This window comes from Monosiga brevicollis, genomic scaffold, assembly GCF_000002865.3.
Source record: "Monosiga brevicollis MX1 MONBRscaffold_32 genomic scaffold, whole genome shotgun sequence".
NCBI classification, from domain to species: domain Eukaryota; class Choanoflagellata; order Craspedida; family Salpingoecidae; genus Monosiga; species Monosiga brevicollis.
Genome location: NW_001865069.1, coordinates 470,088 through 491,656, shown reverse-complemented (window position 1 = coordinate 491,656; position 21,569 = coordinate 470,088). Strand labels below are relative to the sequence as shown.

At 52.6% G+C, this 21,569-nt stretch overlaps 3 protein-coding genes across 3 annotated transcripts in view; 2 read left to right on the top strand and 1 right to left on the bottom strand.

Moving 5' to 3' along the window:
* Window positions 1-66: 66 nt before the first annotated feature.
* Window positions 67-3,830, bottom strand: MONBRDRAFT_34260 (uncharacterized protein; the record flags this gene model as incomplete). Its single annotated transcript, XM_001749634.1, has 15 exons — window positions 67-295; window positions 407-637; window positions 742-884; window positions 992-1,093; window positions 1,218-1,450; window positions 1,742-1,851; window positions 2,033-2,101; window positions 2,220-2,300; window positions 2,404-2,472; window positions 2,644-2,702; window positions 2,792-2,912; window positions 3,099-3,197; window positions 3,312-3,387; window positions 3,505-3,563; window positions 3,777-3,830. The coding sequence occupies 15 exons, from the start codon at window positions 3,828-3,830 to the stop codon at window positions 203-205; spliced, it is 1,599 nt and encodes a 532-aa protein (XP_001749686.1). The 3' UTR covers window positions 67-202.
* A 5,223-nt stretch (window positions 3,831-9,053) lies between these two features.
* Window positions 9,054-16,257, top strand: MONBRDRAFT_29245 (uncharacterized protein; the record flags this gene model as incomplete). Its single annotated transcript, XM_001749691.1, has 24 exons — window positions 9,054-9,134; window positions 9,277-9,465; window positions 9,559-9,659; window positions 9,810-9,900; window positions 10,054-10,102; window positions 10,224-10,272; window positions 10,402-10,465; window positions 10,577-10,960; window positions 11,081-11,255; window positions 11,457-11,521; window positions 11,602-11,853; window positions 11,928-12,070; window positions 12,178-12,637; window positions 12,770-12,868; window positions 12,953-13,080; window positions 13,239-13,482; window positions 13,622-13,736; window positions 13,864-14,010; window positions 14,145-14,221; window positions 14,354-14,426; window positions 14,540-14,792; window positions 14,942-15,654; window positions 15,782-15,912; window positions 16,006-16,257. The coding sequence occupies 24 exons, from the start codon at window positions 9,054-9,056 to the stop codon at window positions 16,255-16,257; spliced, it is 4,335 nt and encodes a 1,444-aa protein (XP_001749743.1).
* An 814-nt stretch (window positions 16,258-17,071) lies between these two features.
* The window catches only part of MONBRDRAFT_34259 (uncharacterized protein), a gene marked incomplete at its 5' end in the record, with an annotated part of 8,558 nt that continues 4,060 nt past the window's right edge, over window positions 17,072-21,569 (top strand). Inside the window, 9 exons of the mRNA XM_001749690.1 lie at window positions 17,072-17,101; window positions 17,238-17,990; window positions 18,151-18,300; window positions 18,423-18,616; window positions 18,721-18,974; window positions 19,192-19,484; window positions 19,624-19,737; window positions 19,957-20,094; window positions 20,920-21,043. Coding sequence (XP_001749742.1) covers window positions 17,072-17,101; window positions 17,238-17,990; window positions 18,151-18,300; window positions 18,423-18,616; window positions 18,721-18,974; window positions 19,192-19,484; window positions 19,624-19,737; window positions 19,957-20,094; window positions 20,920-21,043 — 2,050 coding nt within the window. The remainder of the gene's footprint in view (window positions 17,102-17,237; window positions 17,991-18,150; window positions 18,301-18,422; window positions 18,617-18,720; window positions 18,975-19,191; window positions 19,485-19,623; window positions 19,738-19,956; window positions 20,095-20,919; window positions 21,044-21,569) is intronic.

The following is a 21,569-nucleotide window of genomic DNA, read 5'->3' as shown; positions in this document are numbered from 1 at the left end:
TTTGACCGTCTTCCGACCCTTCCTTGCCTATGCTCGTCCTTGCCTCTGCATATATTTTGTGAGGCTGCGCCTCCAAAATTGAATTCTGGTTGAGCACATGAATCCAACATGATTGTTGTCTGAAATGAACCCAGGCTTGGCCATATTTCAAAAGCTTATGATTGGAGGCCGAGGAAGGTCAGTTGTGACAAGAGCCGGATGTTTACATGGGGGGAAATTCGGCACAGTCGCCCATGTCATCCACCGTTTGGCCATTGAGGGTGAAAGAGAACTTGAAACGTAGTTTGATGGGTTTCTGCAAAGCCAGTTCAAACATGAGAATGATGTCAAGATGTTTCTTTCCCCCAACCCCTATCCAAAGTGTATGCAACCAGACTTTTATGGTCGGCGCCTGGTTTGAATGTACCTTGTCGGGGTTGCCAATCACCATCACTTGCGTCACTGGCTTTGCGCCGGCCATGGGGTTGTGGCCCTCAACCGAGGATGCAGACGCCGGCATGAGCTTGACCTGCAGTGCACGTGGCACAGCAGCTTGAAACAAGATGTTTTCAATCGGCGCGCCGTTGAAGTTGAGGACAGAGACAACACAAACAAGTGCGTCCGGATGCGGACTGTCAGCGGCAAAGTGTAGCATGACCTGCGGTGGCACATAACAGGGTGAGGTGCATTGCGCAAGCAGTGGCAAGCATAGCTATGGAGAACGGCTGGAAAAAAAGACTGCTACAAGCAACGAGGACAAACCTTGACCGAGTTCTTATCGTAAAGCGTGACAGGAGAGAGCGATGGATTGGACCGGATGGACGACATATCGATAGAGATTTGAGACATGTCCAAGGGTGCAGGCGGCGCTGCTGCTGCTGGCGTATTTGCTCCGAAGCTTGATCCTGTCGACGGAAACATAAATGATACGCAGCATGAGATTTGAAACAACAATAGCAATACGCATGTACGATTGTTTGCTTGATTTATAGGTGCAACCGAATGACCTTACCAAGCAAATCATCCAGAGGATTGGTGACGGAAGCAGGCGCGGCAACGGGTGCAGGAGCCACTGCCGCCGCGTTGGATGGTTTTGAATCCACACCGAGTTGCCCTGGAACCAGGTCAAAAAAGAGAAGAAAATCAGATGTGTCATAACTTCAGGTGCAAGACGTGCCACTACAACAAGCAGGCAAGGCGGGGAGTAGATATCGCAGATATCGCAAGACAGGTCCTACCAAAGGCAGCAAAGGGGTCTTGAGGTTCGGAAGCAACCGCTGGCGCGGCGGGAGTAGGCGCGGGCGCCGCCGAGCTGCCGCCAAATCCGGAAAGGAGGTCAAAGGGATCCGCCGGTGCTGCTGTACTACCGGGCGGTGAAGCCACAGCAGAACTGCCAAAGGCATCGAAAAGGCCATTGGAGGCATTGGTTGGAGCAGACGCTGGCGTGGGCGAGAAGTCAAGGTCCAACAAACTATCACCCAAGGCATCAACAGATGCGGATTGTGTTCCTTCCGCGCCACCAGCGACAGCTGTGGCGGCAGCGCCACCATTTGGCCGTGCACCCGCGCAAAGCGCACTGTATTGATCCAGAGCACGAGTAATATCATCACCAGCCGCCAAGACCTCGCCTAATGTATCACAAGCGATAGCGCAGAGTAAGATTGCGCGCCGCCATCCACACCTAAAGCAGAGCACACTTCAAAGAACTTGATGACACACCTAGTAGTTCCTCGTCCGTGGTCACCTCACTCGCCATACGAACCAGCTTGGGGCGGGCCTCAAGGCACCCAGCGTGCAATTGCTAAAAACCAAAATCGATATCAGGGCATTTTGTGACTTTTGTGACACACGAGAGAATGCAATAAGACCGGTCTGTCAGAGCCCATATGGAAGGTTGCCAACCTTGATAATTTCATCATCTTGAGGGCGGCCTGTGGTCAAGTCGAAGCTTGCCAACATTTCGACAAGGAGCTGGAAAGGTAGAGGGCTTGTTGAGAGCACGGCCACCTCGATGCAAGTCAGCCGCTTTTTATAACTCACTCGCAATGCTCACCTTTGTATTTTCCTGAATACCGTCAATTTGGCCCCGCAAAGTAACCGCACGCTCCGTCCGCTCTTGATCCTGTCACCCCCACACCGGCAGGCATATAGTGGCAAAGATAAGAGTCGCTTTGACCACGAGCAACCGTTCTTGGGCTCGCTGAGAAAAAAAAAAAGGGGGAGGGGGTGAAACTACTCACCTTGCGAACCATCTTTTGAATAAGCTTGTTGGCCTTGCGCAGATCATTGGGATCTTTGCTTTGAAGAAGCCTTTGCAACATCTACGTTTAAAAGAAAACATCGGGACGGTGGTTATACTTCATGAACGTCGGGGTGCGGTACACATTATGTGTGCTTTCAAATACCGCCTGTCATCAGACAAACCTTAGATTGGCGCTCATCGTGCTCGAGGGGAGAGGGTCGCTCCGATGCTGTCTGGGATACGCCGAGGTACTAAAAATTGCACAGCAAAGCATTGAGTGAGGCGTGCAAAGGCCAGACCTGCGCCCAGTGCAGGTACACATATGCCACTGCATTCTTGTGCAATGGATGAAACCCCAAGAATAGAAATGCCCCAAACCCAGCAAGAAGTGTAGGGATGAAAACGCAAACTCGATGACATACACCCTCGCCAACTGCAACATGTTCATTCGGAGAGCTTTCACTATCTGCAAACGCCATGCCTAAACCAGGATGTTGGTCGTATGATGAGCCACGTTCCGTGCTAAGAGTGAGGACTCGTGCTAGCTAGGGTCAGTAGTAAGCCACAAACCTTGCCGCTTCAACATATTGTAGACTTCTTTCACCTTGGGCTCATTTGGCAAGTTACGGGCCCAAGTTTGGATCAGGGACAAGACACGTTGAACCACAGGTTCTGGCCGATTCTCATGGTACTGTCAGCAGAGGCAGGGCGCAAGCAAAAATGAAAAATTGGAGTATGACATCAGTCAGAAAACACATATCACGACCAGGTCACTCTGGCGGCTGGGAAAAGACCCGAGCTTTGTCTCCGGGGAGAAGATCAAAAGTAAAGATAAAACGTGGGCGGCAGTGCTGAAGCGCATGGTTGCTGGCCAAACCTTGGGCGACACCATCTTGATGCATTCATTAAGAAATTTGAAGCGACCAACAATAGAATGCATCGGGGGGCCACATTGCTGCACACAAGCCTCGAGAACCTGCAGCAAAGTGTCATCATGCCGCAAGAAGATTGTGAGGCCATGCAAGCCAAAGTGCACACCACGCAGATGCAAGCAAAGGATGCAGCAGCGAGGGTAGGGGAGCTAGCATACGTCAAGAGCACGCAGCGCCACGTTCAAACGGGGGCTGCGAATCTTATCCAGGAGCATGAAGCAAGCATCACGAGGCCTAAGAAAAATATGCAAAGTTGCAGCGCCACAAGGCACCTGAGACGGCTCGCTCGCTATCCGACTGACATGCAAAGGTGATGACGCTCCAAAAAAAAAAAAAAAAAAAGGCACATACCCATCATCCTCTTCAAGGATTTTGTCGCAGAAAGCTTTAATGACATCCCAGTTTGCAGCCTATTCCACGATGGACACCCAGGTGCGCAACGATGAGCCCAAAGACAGGCCCTGGAGCACGGCCATAACAGACCAGTGTCTGAAAGGCAGTATTCCTCCAGTCCCTGACAGGGCCTGATCAAAGCACTGACACAGGCCCTGTTATTTCACATCACTTTACACACACGCACGCGCACATGCGCACGCGCACGCATTGCTTCCAAGACTTTGTACCTCGGCTTCAGGACGGGTGGCCTCCTCCAGCAACTTTTCCAGTGACGCCGCCATGGTGCGGAGGTCCCTGACACATCAACACGCCCACAGCGTCTTTCTTTGATGAGAATGGAGATTGTGCACTAAACTGCTGTTGTCAACACCTTGATCTTGTTTTTGTTTCTTCTTTTTCTTTTTTTTTTTTTTTTTTTTGCTTTTTATTTTGAAAAATTTACAGATCTGTAGATCAGATCTGATGACAAGTTTTACGGGGGAAAAATGGCTTGGTTTCCTGCGGTCGACGACAAGAATGCCCTTTGAATGTAGTTGAAAGAGGTCACGGCTGTCTTGGCTTCTTCTGTAGCCAGACGGCTTGTCTCGCTAACTTTTCTACCGAAATTTTTACTTCACAGATTGGTGTCCACGCTAACAGTCAATTGACATGTAATTCCCTAAGCACGGCCGATTCGAAGAAGCACATGATATGATTTTTTTTTTTGGCTATATCATTTCAGGTTGATGACTGCCCCAAAGACTGAAACACCTGGTCTGGCGTCAAGTGCGGCTCAGCGCACGCCTGCAACATTGCACGAATCGACTGCACCGTGAGTCCGAGTGGATCGAGCCAGTGAAGCACAGGCCAGACTGTCAAGCCGTCGCCACGACTTGGCCCCGTCCACGCACCTCATTTGTGCACGCATCGTGCAAGAAAAACGTTCTACAGTAGGCAAATGGGGCCGCAGGGGGCCGTACCTGTCGCGGAGGAAAAGTCAAAGGAACTTGATCCTGTCGGTGACGATGGCAAATGGATGTGAGGTGCTGACGCCTTGAAAATTCATGAGCTATCGACCATCAGGTACTCAAGGTGCGCACCGCCAAGCAACCAAACTGCACTTCCAGATGCTGAAACTCTTCTTGTACCCTACAACAAGCGTGCGAAGTGTTCAAGGGCCGTCGGCCAGTCAGTGCGGCCTGAACGACATGAAAACAAGATTCGAGGTGTTGAGCAAAAGGGACTGACGGTGCAAATTCATGCACGGTGGTGTGCGGAGTCAAAGCCTCGTCTTCGTCCTCTGCTGTCTCGACTTCCTTTTTCAAGTCGGTGGCCATTGTTGCCGAGGGCTCCGGAGGAGCCTTGCCTTTGTACACACGCATCTCACGAGTGGCTTGGTGACATTCGACGCGATAAGAACCGGGGGCAAGCTGAGCAAGCTGTTCAAGACATGTCCATATGGCGCCGACGACTTGGTCTGGCCTGCATCGTGTGAGCCAAGGCATGGGGACCAACAGGGGAAAGACACGGATGAGTTTGCCTGAACAAACAGCAAAGGCGATCACCAAATCTTTCACTGGTGCAAATGATCTAGCGCTTGACAGACATCATGGGTCCCAAAGGAAGGTCCGCAGTGAGGCGCTTGGAGGGGACGGCGCCCAAATTGAATACCGTGCCGTCGTGAGCATCCAGATGACCTTCCCATCCAAAATTCATAAAAATTAAAATACAATCGAAACACGCAAGGACATGCGAGTACCATGAGCACGAATATCGCTCAAGCAAGCTTCCGCTCAAGCGCGCTTGAACCCCAAGTCACGAAGCGTGAGTGTACCAATCATGACTTGTTGGGCGTCTGGATTCAAGTAGGCATCTGCAAAAAGTTCGACCCGTTGTCGCAAATTGGGCAGCTGCAGCCCAAGTTCTGGAAATGCTTCAGTCTTGAGTCGTAGGCAAGCACGGCCTGCAAATTACGCATGTCGGCCAACGAGGCAGACACGCGGGTTGAGTGGCAGATGAAAAGAGAGAACTAGAAGAAACACAAGATAACAAGAGTGCCAGAGGAGGCGCAATAGATTCCGAATTCAAATCGTTTTTGGACAACAGACCTTGTTGGCAAGCAACAGGCAAGCTCGCCGGTGTACCAATGACGACAAAGTGCTTGGGCGACGCGGCCACGTCACTGGAATATCGGAGTTCGATATCGTGCACGACCTGGGAGTGCGACGCAGACTCTACAGCGCAAACACGTGAAGGTAGAGACCAGCCATCTTGGGGAAAGGGGCGAGTGCGATGAATTGTACCATTGGAGAGGAAAGAAGCGCACCTTGTTGTGGGCGGCGTGTCATACTGTATAAAGCCAGCGGCCATGCCACCGCCTACCCATCCATAAGCAGCTGTTGAACGGATGCTGCGTAGCCTCATGTGGTAAATAGTCGGATCCAGAGGCTTGTCCAGTTTAGCATCTTTCGATAGAAGCAAGACAGACCTCGGTCAGTTCGGCGACGCTGAACGTGTGTGGACTGGTGATATCTGCGATCAAACAGTGGGGACCGTCCTCGCTGTCGGGGTCTGCTATTTTGACAGCCAAGCACCCAGAGGAACGCGTTCCCACCAAAAGATGCAACATTTGACGAAAAGCACTTTCCGTCAGGCAAATCTGGGCCCAACAGCATGAGGTGTGAGTGAGGATAGGCCTGGTAGGGCCTTGCAGTGCTGGAAGGAAGCGAGCCACGGCGTTTAAACCTGATCATCCGAAAGGGAAGTTAACTCTGGCCAGTTTCCAGGTTGTTCGTTGCGATGCCAGGGGTGCATGCACGCGAGTAAACGACGTCGACGTTCTTGGATGTGTGCCACAACGTCAGCTGTCGAGTCGAACAGAGTGGGCCATCGCGTCATCAGAGTGGGCGAGCCGCAAGGCGAGAGGATTGTGATAGGTGATGGCGTCGTTGTGTGCCACCAACCTTTGCTGCGTTTGGGTTCTTGATGCGCTGCTTGGTTCAGTGTTTTTTCGCGCAATCGATCTTGGCACACGGTGTGTGCCAAATCCGTGTAGGGTAATTTGCTGATGGCCTACCAGGGCGAATAAATATGTTTGACATTTTGCGCCAGCACCCAGTGGAACAGTGTGCAAAGTGCAGGAGAAGGGATGGATAGGCTCTTTTGTTGGCTCTGCCACTCCCGCTCTTGCTCCCGATGTGAGGTTGTGGGGCGAATCTCACCGTGTTGGGTTTCACTGGGGGCTGCGCTTGAAGCGTACGAAGCACAGTCTCGAGGTCCTCATAAACGGATCGAAGCTGCTCTCGAACGGGAAAAGAAGTTGTCCAAACAATTGCAGCATCAAAGAAACCCACAACCGTGGATGACCTGGATATCAGCTAGACTAAAAGGCAACTATTCAAGGTGTTTGGCATGGGAAAGGCCCGCTGATCGACGCGACTTGCCTGGACATCATCAGGATTGCAACGGCGTCGAACAAGGCTAGTCGTGCGTGGTTTGGGTCCACGATGCAGCAATGCTAGTGTTGAGCAGGGTGTGGAAGAGGCGTTGCCATCCAAGTTCCCAAAGAGCTGCCATTTTCATTTGAACGACCCATCGTGAGTGCGAGCGCGAGCGCGAGGTGAAGAGGAACGGTCTCAGGTCGCATGGGCTGTGCGCGGGGGGGAGACGTGGACGTACGCGGTTGACTTGAGCTTGGTGGCGCCAGGCCATGGTTTTAACGGCGCGTAATAAGTGGCTATTGAGCTGGCGGGAGCGTCGGTGTACGTGGTGATTAACTTGATACAGCGTCTGCAAGTGTGCTTGAAAAGAGCGCTGATCGTCGCGAACCAGGGCCAACAGCTGTTCATACTCGAACTTTTCCCTGTGATGCCCGGCACAGGTCAGAACATGGCCGTTTGGGCACTTTTGTGTGTGTGTGTGTGTGTGTGTGTGTGTGTGTGTGTGTGTGTGTGTGTGTGTGTGTGTGTGTGTGTGTGTGTGTGTGTGTGTGTGTGTATGTGTGTGTGTGTGTGTATGTGTGTGTGTGAAGGGGGGAGGGCCAGGTGACGCACGTGGCAAGAAGGGAGGGATCAGCTGCGGTAATGCGGGCCTGTAGTCGTTTAAACTTGCGATGTTGTTGGAGGGAAAGACGGCTTTTGCCAAGACACGAGCGGGCTACTCCAATGCCAGCCAGGGCCTTGGACGTGGCGGTGGCTTCAGCCGTTGCTCGCGGGTGCGCCCCTCCTGCCAAGCCAGGCGCACCGACGTCTGCTTCATGTACGACGGCTGTCACAAAAGTACCGGCAGCCGTTTGAATGCGACGATAGTAGCTTCGAAGCCGCTCCAGCACATCAGGCTGGGGTTGGCCCACCACATCCACCCAGCTCGGGCCATTCAGGCCATTCGGGTCATCTTCTTGGCCCGCCATCGACCGCGCTTGCGCAAGCGCGCGCTCCTGGCCCAGCAGTGCTACCAACTGTTATTCTTCGAGGTGACTCGCTTCTCGGAGTAAATGTTCACAATAAGGAGGTTATTGAAGATATATTTTTAAACTCTATGCTATATAGTGTACTAGGCATCAAAGTTGATGACGATGATAAATCACTTGTTGTTGGTTGTTGGTTGTGGTTGTCAGCACGGCTCGAGCGAGGAGAATCCACTACCCGCCCCCTAATTGCCGGCAGGCATGGGGGCGGGGATGGATGACCGTCGTCAGTGAGGCCGATCAGATCGGGATGGTGGGGTGAGAGGGTTGAAAGCAAGGGTCAAGTTGGTCTTCCCCTTCGTCTTGGGAGGGGGCTCGCAAATACTGCTCATCATCATCATCATGATGTCCCCTTGCGCTCCTCAAATCATCCAGCTCATGTCAAAACAACGCAACCAACGAACTCAAGACAGAAGGAGAGAGAGAGCGAGATTTAGAGAGAGAGATTTAGAGAGAGAGATTTAGAGAGAGAGATTTAGAGAGAGAGATTTAGAGAGAGAGACAGAGAGAGACAGAGACAGACAGAGACAGAGACAGAGACAGAGACAGAGAGAGAGACAGAGAGAGAGAGACAACGACAGTGACCAAACACAACAGCACAACACAACAGTACAGAATTTGAATTTTGGTGTTTCAGTTCTTTTTGTGTGTGAGTTCATGTGTGTGTGTGAGGCCACGCCAAATGGCAGTGCGAAGTCAAACACAGGGCGTGCGCACCGGAAGGAAAGAAGAAGGGCGTGCCAGTGCGAGTGCGGGTGTATGTGTATGTGTGTGTGTGCGTGTGTCTGGTGGCTTCAAACCAATGAGAGGATGCAGTAAGGGGGGGCGTGCTCGCGATGGAACATTGTGACCGATACCCAAAAGGGGTTTCGTTATAGTCGATGGTCGCGCAACATGGGCTGTGCATGGCTGGCAGATCGCGTTTCGCTCATCGAATCTGGTCGAATCTGGTCGATTGCCTTTGTTTTGCATGTACTCACGGTGGTTTGATCGTTTGATCGTCGTCGTTGTAGCTCGGCGAGGCCCTGTCACCGGGGGCCTTCTCCACGAGACCACCATCATGGACCAGCGCCGCTCTACCATGCGGTCGCGCCGCGAGGAGATCCAAATGACCGCCTACAATAGCCACCTTGAGATCGGGGTCAGTGATGCTTTTCAAACGAGCATTGAACGTTCCTTGGCGGGCCCGATTGTGGCTCACCTCTCCTCTTCCCGTCTTGGCCTGAATACACAACTGTCTCTGCTTTCCTTGCCTCTCGCGCCACGCCGGCCGTGCATTGTAGGTGGGCTATGGTGAGACCAAGCGGGACATGGACTACAGCGATCTGCTTTCGCGCTTTCATCAACACCCTGAGCCCGTTTCCTCGAACAAGGCTTCGGCCGAAGACAAGCAACGTGCTCAGAGCATTATGGAACGCTCCACTACGCATGGCCTGCTCAGCTTTGATGCCAACAACCGCAACAAGGAACTCGTACGTGTCGTTGCTGCTGCGCTCCTGCTCATACCGACTGCAGAATTGCCCCGATGTCAAAGCAGCTCATTCCAACCCCTGTTTGCATGTTAGGCTCCTTATGTGCGCGTCTCCCTCAAAGATGACGCCCAGGACGTGCTCAAATTCGTACAAGCCAACCTGTACCGTCACTTTGGGAACCGCAATTATCCCGCGTACGCCCTCAAAGCTTTTGATCGCGTTGAGTTCAGCTTACTTTATTTGATTTGATTTGGTTTTTTGGGTTTTGTTTTTCAGCCGCCTAATCACAAACTCATTCTCACATCAACCTGGCTCTCTTCGACCCTACTGTCACCTCGCCGCAGGCCGAGCTTGATTCTGTCCGTTACCGGAGGGGCCCAATCCTTTGATCTGCCACCGCGCTTGCGAGATGCCATCAAGCGGGGTCTGACCAAGGTCAGCTCAGCGCAGTCGCTGCCTGTCACCCAGGCCTTTCCTTACAGATGTAGTCATGCCTTGCTAATCTCTGTCGTCCTAGCTTCAACTGCCATTCATTTCTCATAAGGCTTTACCGGTTTTTGGTGTGTGGACCCCTCTGTCCGTTCTTAGGCTGTCGCCTCTACCGATGCTTGGGTGGTCACGGGTGGCACTCACTCTGGTTGGTGATTCACATGCGGGCTCTTTTGAATCCGCCGTGTTGATTGTTCGCAATCAAGTCCTTCAACGTCTGGGAATCGCCTCCTCACCCATCCTGGTTCAATGTCTCCAACCACGCACAGGTGTCATGCAACTGACGGGATCCATCATGTCGGACCTCCTGCGTGATCGGTGTGTTTTCATGTTCTCGGTGATTGATTTTGTGGTCACTGACAGGGCACCCTGTTTGTGAGCTGTGTCTTGCGCTTGCCAAACTTTTGTTTATTTGTTGCCCGTCCTGAACACATTGCGCCCCCGTAGTTTTGTGCCGGTGGTTGGTGTCATCACTTGGGGCATTCTGAAAGATCGCAAGGAAATGGAGCAGGTACGCTCTTCACCTGGTTCACATCTATTTTGCCGTTTTTGCTCCATGTTGCCGTCCATTCGCACTGACAATCTGGTGCTCCGTTCGACGCTGGCTTGCTCGGATATATAGCCCCAGTATCGCGCCAAGCCATATGTGGTCCAGGACCAGATGTTCAAGTGCCCGGATCACAACCACAACATGTTTGTCTTTGTGGACTCGGGCATCGACGACTTTGGTGGAGAAATTGAAGTGCGCGCCCAATTTGAGCAGGCCGCTCGCGTCGAGTACAACGCGCCCACCATCACCATTGTCATCCAAGGTGGCCCTGGCACCATGAAAACGGCCATGGAGAGTGTGCGCGCCGGCAACCCCATTGTAGTGGTTGACGGGTCAGGTCTGGCAGCCGACGTGTTGGCATACGCCTATCAATTCCTGCACTCGGGCAACAGTCGCCACCGCAGCCATACTGTGCAGGAGCTCAAAGCCATCATTGCTACGCAGTTTGCCCATCTGGTATGTTGTGTCCTACTCTTCGGAATGCCTTTCTTCTGGACCAATCCCATGGATGCAATCGCGCTCCTGTTTCCATGCTTTTGTTCCCTTGACCCTCGGACCACCGCTGCCCGTCTCTAGCCTGGCGACAAGCAAGTGGACTTGATGCACCAAGCCTTTGAATGTGTGCGACAGCCCGACCTGGTCTACGTTTTCAATGCACAGGACTCGAACAGCGATGCCATTGATGAGACCATTTTGAATGCCATCTTTTACGGCTCGCGTGACGTCGATTTGACCAAAAAGCTTGAGCAAGGTTGGTCCCGTTTCATTCGACCTGCAACGTCGCCGCTCCCCGGTCAAGAGCCACATCTGACGAGCACCGAAACTTGTTTTCCTTGTTTTCTTTCTTTCTTTCTTTTTTTTCCTTGGGGGGCGGTGGGGGCTTTATTTTTACTTTTTATTTTATTTTTTTATTTCATTTTTTTTTTTGTAACAATCTCGTATTGCCCTGCAGCCATGAACTTTGATCGACTGGACATTGCTAGCCGCGTGCTACGTCAGGGTGGTGCCAAAGTGAATGTAAGTTTCAGTCAGGCGTTCTCTTCGCGCGCAAGGGTCGTATTTCGTACTCAACTCGTCGATCTTGAATTCGTTCTTAGTCCACCATGTTGAACCACAATTTTATCATGGCCATGAAGAAGAACAAGCCCGACTTTGTTGGTCTGTACCTGGAGCACGGTGCCTCCTTGGCGACGGTCAAGGTTGAGCACGCCAACGACGTCAACAACCCAAGCGCATCGTCTATTGAAAACCCAGCCAATTTTGGCAAGGGTTCGCGTGGCACGCCCAGCTCGGAAATGGAATCGGCTGATGCTGTGCCTTGTACACACGCTGTTGAAGAGCTCTATCGGGTATGTTTGCCCTCTTGGCATGGAGTGAGTGGTGTGGTTGTACGTGTCGTTTCATTGCTCTTTTGTCATCACAGAGTCATGCCAGTCGCGATGACAGCCACGTAAGCGTGCTTGTCAAGCTGCTTCGTAAAAAGGTCAACCTTTCGGACACGAAACGCAAGTACCGCGTCCTCAACATGGAAAAGGTTTTGGGTGCCTTGGTCGACCGCAATTTCGAGTGCGTCTGATGACCGGTCATGCATACACGTCTTGCTGCAGACAGCACCCGCTTGCTCCCACAGAGCACATTCTCATTCTCCTTGCATCGCACTTTCCTCGCTATAGTATCAAGCGAGATTTTCAGGCCTGGGATACCAAGTCCAAGGCCGAGCAAGAGGTTGTGGCCAGCCACATGTTCTTGATGTATGCCATTTGTGTCAACAAGTATCGCATGGCCGAAATGTTCTGGCAGCGCACCGATCAGTCCATTTCCAATGCGCTGATTGCCTCCAAGATCCTACGTACGCTCGGCGAGCACAAGGCCTTGTCGGGTAGCCACATGGCCGACGAACGCGCCAAGATGCTTCACAACTCGGAAAAGTTTGAGCAGCTGGCCGTTGGCGTTCTGAGTGAGTGCTATAGCACCGATACCACCAAGACGGCCCAGATGCTCTCCGAGCCCATCGCCATGTTTCGAGGCAAAAATGCCGTGCGGGTCGCCTACGATTCCAACTGCTTGCGCTTCCTCTCTCACCCGGCCGTCCAGGCGGTTGTCAACCGCGATTGGTATGGCTCCCTCAAGGGCGTACGTCTCTTGCCTGGCTCGCCCGCTGTTGATAACGACCGTTCACTTTATCCTTATGTACTTGTCTTCCTCTCTGGCAATCACATTCATTTACGCTGGATTTCTGCGCACAATGTTTGACTCGACTCTTAGATTTCCTCTTGGTATTTTGCTCTTGTGGCCATCTTTTTACCCTTTTTGATTCCCTTTGTCAAGTTTGCCGATGATGACGCTGCCGTGCAGGAGCAAGAGGTTAGGTCATTTTGGCCTCGCGCGTTTCGAGGCACGTCCCACAACTCACCCACCTTTTGCTTGCACGTGTTTGGTCTGCATCAGCGCACTGACATCCAGCTGTACATCAAGAGCGTCGAGGAAGGCGGCCCCGCAGGTGCCAGAGCTAACGTACCATGGTGGCGTCGTGCCATCAGCAAGATTTCTCGCTTTTACAACGCCCCATATCCCCGGTTCGTGGCCAGCGCGAACACAGAACCGCCTGTTTTTGCGCATCACTTTTTTTTTTTTTTTTTTTTTTTTTTTTTTTTTTTTTTTTTTTTTTTTTCCCTTCATGATTGACCACTCGGTGCCTGACTATTGCTGACTCTTTTGTGCACCATGGACGTAGCTTTGTCATTGATTGTGTCATGCATTTGGCACTGTGCTGTGTTTTTTCCATCATGACCATGGACCGCTTTGAGGATGAGCTCAGCGTGTTCGAAATTATCGTTGCCATTTGGTTTCTGTCGCTCATTGTCGAAGAGCTGCGACAATCAAACTTTTTGCTGGAGGCCAAAGAATATTGGGAAGACGTGTGGAATCGCCTCGATGTTTTTCTGCTTACGCTCTATGTCATCGGTTTTATTCTTCGCGTACACCACCTTGACTCAGTCCAGACCAAGGCAAGTTGGACTTGTCTTCCGGTCCTTTGCTCTGCTGGCCGATTCAACGAAATGCGTATCACCTTTGTCATACTCATCGAGCCTGCATGCTCTCCACGCTGTCTTGCAGGTGCATGCCAAAACCGTATACAGTTTTGTTGCTGTATGTCTTTGGCTACGTCTGATGCGCTACTACGCCGTTTCACCAAATCTTGGACCCAAACTTATCATGATGGGTCGCATGAGTACGTCTAAGAGCACTCTACGCGGGAAGGGAGGAGAAAGCTTGGTCCTGCAAGGAGGTGGTGTCATCAGAGCATGACAATCTTTCTCACCTCTTCTATCCTTTTTTTCCTCGTTCCTCTGTTATAGTTCGCGATGTGTTGGTATTTGTCTTCCTTGTCATCGTCTTCTATTTTGGTTTTGGCGTCATGTCCCAGGCGTTGCTGTACCCAGATCGCCGGCTGGACGATGAAACATTCGAGAACGTCATATTCCGACCTTACTTTCAAATTTACGGTCAGTTGATTCTTGTCCGTTGCCTTGGACATGGTGCCTCGGCCGTGGTTGTGGTTATCTTTCGTCTCTAGTTTTCTTATTGCTTGTTTTTACTGCCTTTGCATGATCCTGTAAACACATGCCATGGTTGTCAGGCGAACTATTTTTGGAGGATATCAGCGTTGAAGCAAACTGCGTGGGCGATGGCCTGTTCCGCTCATGTGGTGGCACGGTAAGCGCATGGGACGTAGACGTAAATGCATGCAGTAGGGCCCATCGGTGGCACGATCAAGTCCCTTGTCGATATGACAGGTGACATGGCTTGGGACCTGAGCTATATACTGACCCTGATGTGGTTTTGCAGTCGGCCTGGATGGTGCTCCCTCTTTTGGCCCTGTACATTCTCGTCACCAACATTCTCCTCGTCAACCTGCTGAGTGCGTGAACTTTCTCCCCCTTGCTCTTGGTGCTTCTGCCACTGTTCGCTCTCCTTCTCCTCCCCCCTCCACTCACGGGTTTCTGCCAATGCATTGATGGCTTGCTTTTGCAGTTGCTATGTTTTCGGACACTTATGCTCGTGTGCAGAGCGAGGCGGTCGCTCTGTGGCATAAGCAAAACTACAATCTATATCTCGAGTACAAAGAGCGACCGCTCTTGCCAGCGCCGCTGATCCTGATTCAGCATGTGTACATGCTGATCACGTTCATCCTCCAACTGTGCAAGTGCGGCGGCAAACAGGAGGACCATACCCATGAGGCCGACCTTGATGATCTGCGCATCTTCCAGGAAACAAACACAGACAAGTGCGTCATATGTTTCCTGTCGTGTTTTGTTGAAGCTCGGCCCGTGGGCATCGCGTGCTTCTTGTGGTACTTTGTTCGCTTTGTTTTTAATCCTCTTGAAGCTGTCCATCCGTTTCGCACCTTCACTCTTGTCATGCCCGTTCCCACAGGTTTCTGGACGAATTGCACAAGGAAAAAACTGGAACGCTTGAGAATCGCGTCAGCAAGCAGCTGGCCCTGATCCGTGATCTGCACAACCGCAATGAGATGCTTCAGGAGCAGCTGACGCACTCTCAGTTGGCAGCCGATCGCAATTTCCACACACTGCGCACGGACATTGCCGTCTTGAGTGCCCTCCAACAGGAGAGCATTTCCGAGGCCGACAGCATGCATCGCTTGGACAGCAACTCGATGGCCCTGGTGGCCTCGCGGCAAAAGAACGAAGCGAGCCGTTGGTTTCCGGACCCTGTCTATCCCGGCAGCAAGATGCAGCGATTTGCGGTGGCCCCGGAGCAGGTGGACTGGAGCATGAGCCTGCCTGGCTACAACCCCATCGAGTACACGCACCCCAGTGTGGCCAAGGGCCCAGAGTGGGCTGACCCTGCGGATCCTCGCGCCATCAACTTCAACGCCGTGGCAAACGGCGTGGACCGACGCTCGTGCTACCAAACCAAATTTTGGGTTGATACCGAGACTGGTCGTCCACGCAATCCCCATGGCCGTACGGGCATGACAGGTCGCGGTCTGCTGGGCAAGTGGGGCGTCAACTGGGCAGCTGATCCCGTAGTGACGCGTTGGCGTCGGGCCGCCAACGGCACCTTGCTGGAACGCGACGGCCGCAAGGTCCTGGAGTTTATTGCCATTGAGCGGAGCGACAACGGGGGTCAGTGCTTTGTGGCCAGGCGCGATGCACTCCTCTCCCACTTGCTAACATCTTGCTGATCCTTCTAACCCCCCGCGCCCTCCTTCTTTTTCTTTTTTTTTCTTTTTTTTTTTTTTAATGTGCACAGGCTGGGCCATTCCAGGCGGTTTCCGCGATCGTGGTGAAAAGATGGACACGGCTGTCGCGCGCGAGTTGATCGAAGAGACCATGGATGGCTTTGACGAGATGTCGCCACAGGACCAGCAACCCATCAAGGAGGTGCGTCGAATTCACCTCAAAATGCATAGCTTTTATTCGTGAGAGCAAGACTTTCGTAGACCTCATTCCTCATTGTTCTTGTCATCACCCTAGCTGCTGACGCAAGGCCAAATGGTGGCGACGATTTACAGTCACGACAATCGCAACACGGACAATGCCTGGATTGAGACAGTGTGCGTCAACTTTCACGACGACGAGAACCGCTACACCAGCAAAATTCAGCTTCGGGCTGGCTCAGATGCCCGCAACTGCCAGTGGATGATGGTGCACTCGGGCATCAAGGTTTTTGCCTCCCACCATCGCCTGCTCAAGCTCGTGGCGCAGAAGCACAATGCTTACTTCTAAACAAGGCGCCTCGCCTCGCCTTTCTTCTTCTTCTTTGATTCAAAGACTGGCGATTATAGCCAATTTGTGCGCCTCTCGCTCCGTGCATACTTCAACACGCTGTTTCTGGATTCGTTGCTTCTTTCAAGATCTGTACAAAAATATACATGTGAAGACGGGCAGACTGGCGTCAACGCCTCTCCCCTCTCCCCCTGTCAATTGACGGTTCTTCCCAGTCGTTGCTGGTCGCAGAGTCTCAGACGGACCATATCTCGCCCCGTCTCTGAGCCTCGTCCACCGTCTCTGAGCAAAAACAGTTTTCGTGATCGGAAAATAATGCGTGATTGCACTGACCGAACCAATAATGAAGAGCATTACAACAAACTTGAAGAAATGTTAACCGCAGCATCATTACTTTGCGCAGCTGTTGAAGGAGAAGTTGCAGTTGAATGACGCGACACATTTTTCCGTCGTGGTCTTGCGCATCCGGCTCTCGCCACTTTCGCTATCCATCGTGCAGCCATTGGTCCGAGAACACTGGGCAGGTACGCGGGCTGATTATGTCAACCATGTCAAGGAATGCACGGGTCGCAGGGTGGTCGAAAAGGGGGCTGGCCCAGTGACGAGCTGTTGGAGAGAGCTGGAGTGAGGCCTGCCCTGACCTGACAGCTCAGCTCATAGTCTGGTGTGACCTGAATCCCAGCCTTTGCAGTCAACAGTCTCTCAAACCGATTTGAGCTCCTTCCATCATAACTGGGTGCGTCACGCCCGGCGGGCACAACACCTGCTGGGCGGGCTTTAACGTGGTCACAGCGCTTCAGCAGCAACCGCGGACATGCTTCAGCGCCCCGGGCAAAGCGTCAAGGTCAGACTCTAGCTGACCAGCCATGGCAGAAACTCTGTTGCAGCCTGGCTTCGCGTGGCCGTCAGGCACCCGGCTTGCCCAGCTCAGCTGATACGCCGCTCCTTGCCTCGTAAATGTGACTGTGCACGTGTTCTAGGTTAAATGGCGTCCGCTTCTCGTCTTGGTGAGCGTGGTGACCATCGCTTTTGTGCTTGTCTCACACCTCACCAGTGAGCACGAGGGTCACCACGACCGACGTCACCAGCACGATGGCCCTGTGGCCCTGCAGTCGGAGCGGGAGCGTCGTGGGGAACAACCAGCAAGAGAATTGGGCTTCAATGCAGATCTAGACGAGGTCCAGGCGCAAGCTCCTCCGCCCCCCAACGCCGCGAACATGGTTGACCTGGCCCCGGGTGCCGTTGATCAAACTGTTGAATCAGTCCGCGCCAAGATTGCAGATACCCAAAACTCACTGACTCAGGCCCGGCGCAGCCTGGCCAAGCTGCGTGGAGACCGCATTGCCGTTGAAGCTGAGATTCAGCGTTTGGATGAGCAGATCGAGCGCCAGCGCGTGCAGAACAAGCTACAGGCTTCCAAGGAAGAGAAGCGGCGTCAAGATCGTGACCGAGGAGAGATTGTACTGCAAGGAGGGGACCAGCCAGACACGGCTATTGACCGCGATCGGCGCAGCCAAAGCATTCGAGATGAAAAGCTCATGGCAGGCATCGAGGGCAAATCTGAGAAGCAGCGTGTTGCCGAGGCTCATGCTCGCTTTGCCTTTAATGAATACCGATCCTCGCAACTTTCCCTGCACCGAGACGTGCCTGATGCCCGACCCATGCAGTGCAAAGATGTAGCGTATCCGCCTGACTTGCCCGCTGCCACCGTTATCATTTGCTTTGTGAATGAGGTGAGCCCAGAGCTTCCTGGCTGGCGGTTGAGAGAGAAGGCGTGCTCGTTGCCTCCGATCCCTCCAGACCCTTGCGCAACGCTGAAGAAGATTGTTGTATCGCAAAAACTTGAAAGACGTGGCTTCTCGGCTTCCCTCATGACTTGTGCCGCCGCGGTAGGCCTGGTCGGCACTTTTTCGTACCGTCTGGTCGGTATTGGACCGAACTCCAGAGAACCTTTTGCATGAAATTATTCTTCTTGATGATGCTTCCGACGCTTCGTGGCTACAGCAACCGTTAGAGGAAGAGCTCCAGCGGTTGCCTGCCAAGGTGTGTGAGCGTGAGCTCACGGGCCCCGCCTGCTTCTTTGATCTACGATTATTTGAGCGCGCCCCTCATGCAAATCTTTTTCCTTTCTTTCCCGTCCCGCCTTTTCTGTTGGATTCATCCAGGTCAAGCTAGTGCGTTCGCCGCGGCGTCTTGGCCTCATTCGAGCGCGTCTTCTCGGCGCCAAGCACGCAACGGCGGATTACATGATCTTTTTGGACAGTCACTGCGAAGCCAACGTGGGCTGGATTCAACCGCTGCTGGCTTGGATGGCCGGTGATCCCTCTCGTGTGGTAACTCCTGTCATCGATTCCATCAAGTTTGTTTCTGTTTACTACTAGTCTTGCCTTCTCTTGCCCTCTCCCGCTGGCCACGTCCTCCAGAACAGCCTGACTCATCTGTCTCTCGTGCTTTGACGCTTAGCAACAACGACATGAGTTACCATGGAGCTGGAGGTGCTAGTTCTCGCGGCACTTTTCATTGGACGCTGGACTTTTCTTGGGAGGCCAATCCAGAACCTGTAGCGCAAGTCACAGATCCTGTCAAATCGCCGACCATGGCGGGTGGCCTCTTTGGCATCAATCGCCAATATTTTTACGACGTGGGCTCGTATGATCAAGGCATGGATGGTTGGGGCGGTGAAAATCTAGAAATGAGTTTTCGAGTGTGGCAATGTGGTATGTCAGGCCGACCAGACATGCCCACCTTTCACTCTGCAAAAGTTGCTTTTTCTGTCACCCGCGCTGCATCTACGCCTTGATCAATGAGGTGGCGAGTGGGCCGTGTGCTTGGAGAAAAGGGACGGCAGAGCGAGTTTTGCCCTTTAGCTACCTCTCACCAAGCGCCTTGTTTCTCCAACATGTCACATTTTTGGTTGGGCTCTGCTTCTGATAGGGGGCAGCCTGCATATTCTACCGTGCTCACACGTGGGACACATCTTCCGGGACTCGCACCCTTACACCATTCCGAACAGCACGATTAACGATACCTTTTTGCGCAACTCCATACGTCTTGCCGAGACCTGGATGGACGATTATAAAGAAATTTTCTACCAAATCCGACCCTCGGCGCGCAAGGTCGACCATGGGGACGTTGGCGAACGCCTGGCTTTGCGGGAAAAGCTGCAGTGCAAATCCTTTAGCTGGTACCTGGAAAACATCCAGCCAAATAAGTTGATCCCGTCAGCGGTAAGTCCATGCCCTGCCGACTATTGTTACTTTACTTTTTCCATTGACTTTTTTTTTTTTTTTTTTTTTCAATGGCCAATGCCATGCATCGCTTCACGTTTGGCGTCTTTATTTTCCAATGGCCAACCGCCAACACTAGGATTTTGTCTTGGCTCGAGGCCAAGTCAAGAACAGCCTCAATGTGTGCCTTGATAAGGGTGCTGCTTCGCTAGTTTATCCTTGCCACCCCGCATCGGTTCTCAGCATTTCTCAGGTACGTGGACACGTGTTTGCTCGCCGATGCGAAATATCTGATCTGTTTCAGCTTCTTTCTCTGCTTTCTCACTTGCTGTTGTTGTGGTTATGGTGATGGTGATGGTGGTGGTGGTGGTGGTGGTGGTGGTGGTGGTGGTGGTGGTGGTGGTGGTGGTGGTGGTGATGGTGATGGTTATTTTTGTTGTTGTTGTTGTTGTTGTTTTTTTTTCTTGGGCAGTCTTTTTGGTTCACAGCCAAGCAGGAGATTCGCTATGTCTGGGATACGTGCTTGACAGTATACGGTGAACGCATTGGCATGGGTTCGTGTGGGCATACTGGAGCCGTCGGCTGGGAGCTGGATGCCGAGCATAAGAAGGTCGGTTCTTGTTCATTTGTTCATGCGCTCTGCAACTCGGTGTCTGCCGTCTAGCAATTTTCTGCGGACCGCATGCTGTTGCCCTTACTTACATGTAAATTCGGAGTAGATCCGACGCAAGGGCCAGTGCTTGACGGCACATAACCACAACAAACTTTCACTGGCCACCTGCACAGATGGCCCAGCGCAAGAGTTTCAGTTTACAGGACACATGAATGGTTAAGCTCTGGGTCCTGTTACGACTGTGCGGGCCCGTAGACTCAGTCCACTTGTCGACGTCTTCTGATTGCTGGATTTTCTTGTCCTGGACATCTGCTCGGTGTGCGGGCGCGATTTAGCTTACATTTGCTCCGGATTGATGAACGTAGTCAATGTCACGAGTTTGGGCGTGAGGCAAACTGCAGACAGGGTGACTGTGCGTAAAATTCGATGAAGAACATGTCTCGATGCAACCAATTGCACTTGAGTTTCTACACCCATCGTCGTGGCGTCTTGTATGTGAGGCGTGCACGTGGTAACAAGGCTTGGCAAGCCACACAGAGTTCATCAATTTGCCTCCACAGGCTCGGGTTTGATGTCGTTTGCGGGCGTCTCAGGTTGCGCAGCGTCCTCCTCCTGGGGCTCGGCCTTCACTTGGGCTGATTGCGCGAGCTTGGCAGTGTCACTGGTCTCGCTTTCTGTGACCTTGGCCAAGCTATGACGCCATGCGACAAAGGATCGCAGTGCTCGGTCCGCTGGAGCGGCCTCTAGATCATCAAGGCAGAAGATACGAAAGCTGTCGACGCCAAAGACCCCAATGCCCTTGATCTTATCTTCTTTGTCCAGACCCACTTTGAAAACAGGGAGCGTCAAGAACTTTTTGGTCACATCCACAATGGCCTCGAGGCGCTGCGGGAACAAACCTGCGAGGGGGATCGAGTGGCAAGAACCACGGCGGTCATTGCCCAAGGTAAGATCTTGGTAATTTGTCTGAGCGATGTGAAATAAACTTGGTGCAATGCAACGATCCGCAGCACGGACCGAGTGAATGCAAGATGGGTTGTAGTTCGGCCGGGTCGACCTGGAGAAGTGTGGTTGGAGACGGGCAGCGTGCGAAAAACCCATTGATACAGCGTTCCTTGACCTCCACGGAGGACACGCGCGACATGAGGATGCAAGCACACAGCAAATACCACATGTCGGACGCAAATCGTTCTAAAGGTCAAAAGCCGTCACAATCCAAGTGAATGAAGCGAGCGACTAAGAGATACTGACAGAGAGAGAGAGAGAGAGAGCCAGGCTCTGTTGAGCAAACGAAAATAAAATAAGAAGAACAGGCAAGGACGAAGCATGTTCTGCTGTGTCCCTGACCTTGCAAGAGAGCAAATGGGGAGGGAAGGGGTGGCGGTGTGCTCGTGCGACTTTGCACAAAGGCTGCCCAATCGGGTATATCAGACTCTTTGGCAATGCCTGGGCCCCAGCGTGCAACTGCTGGG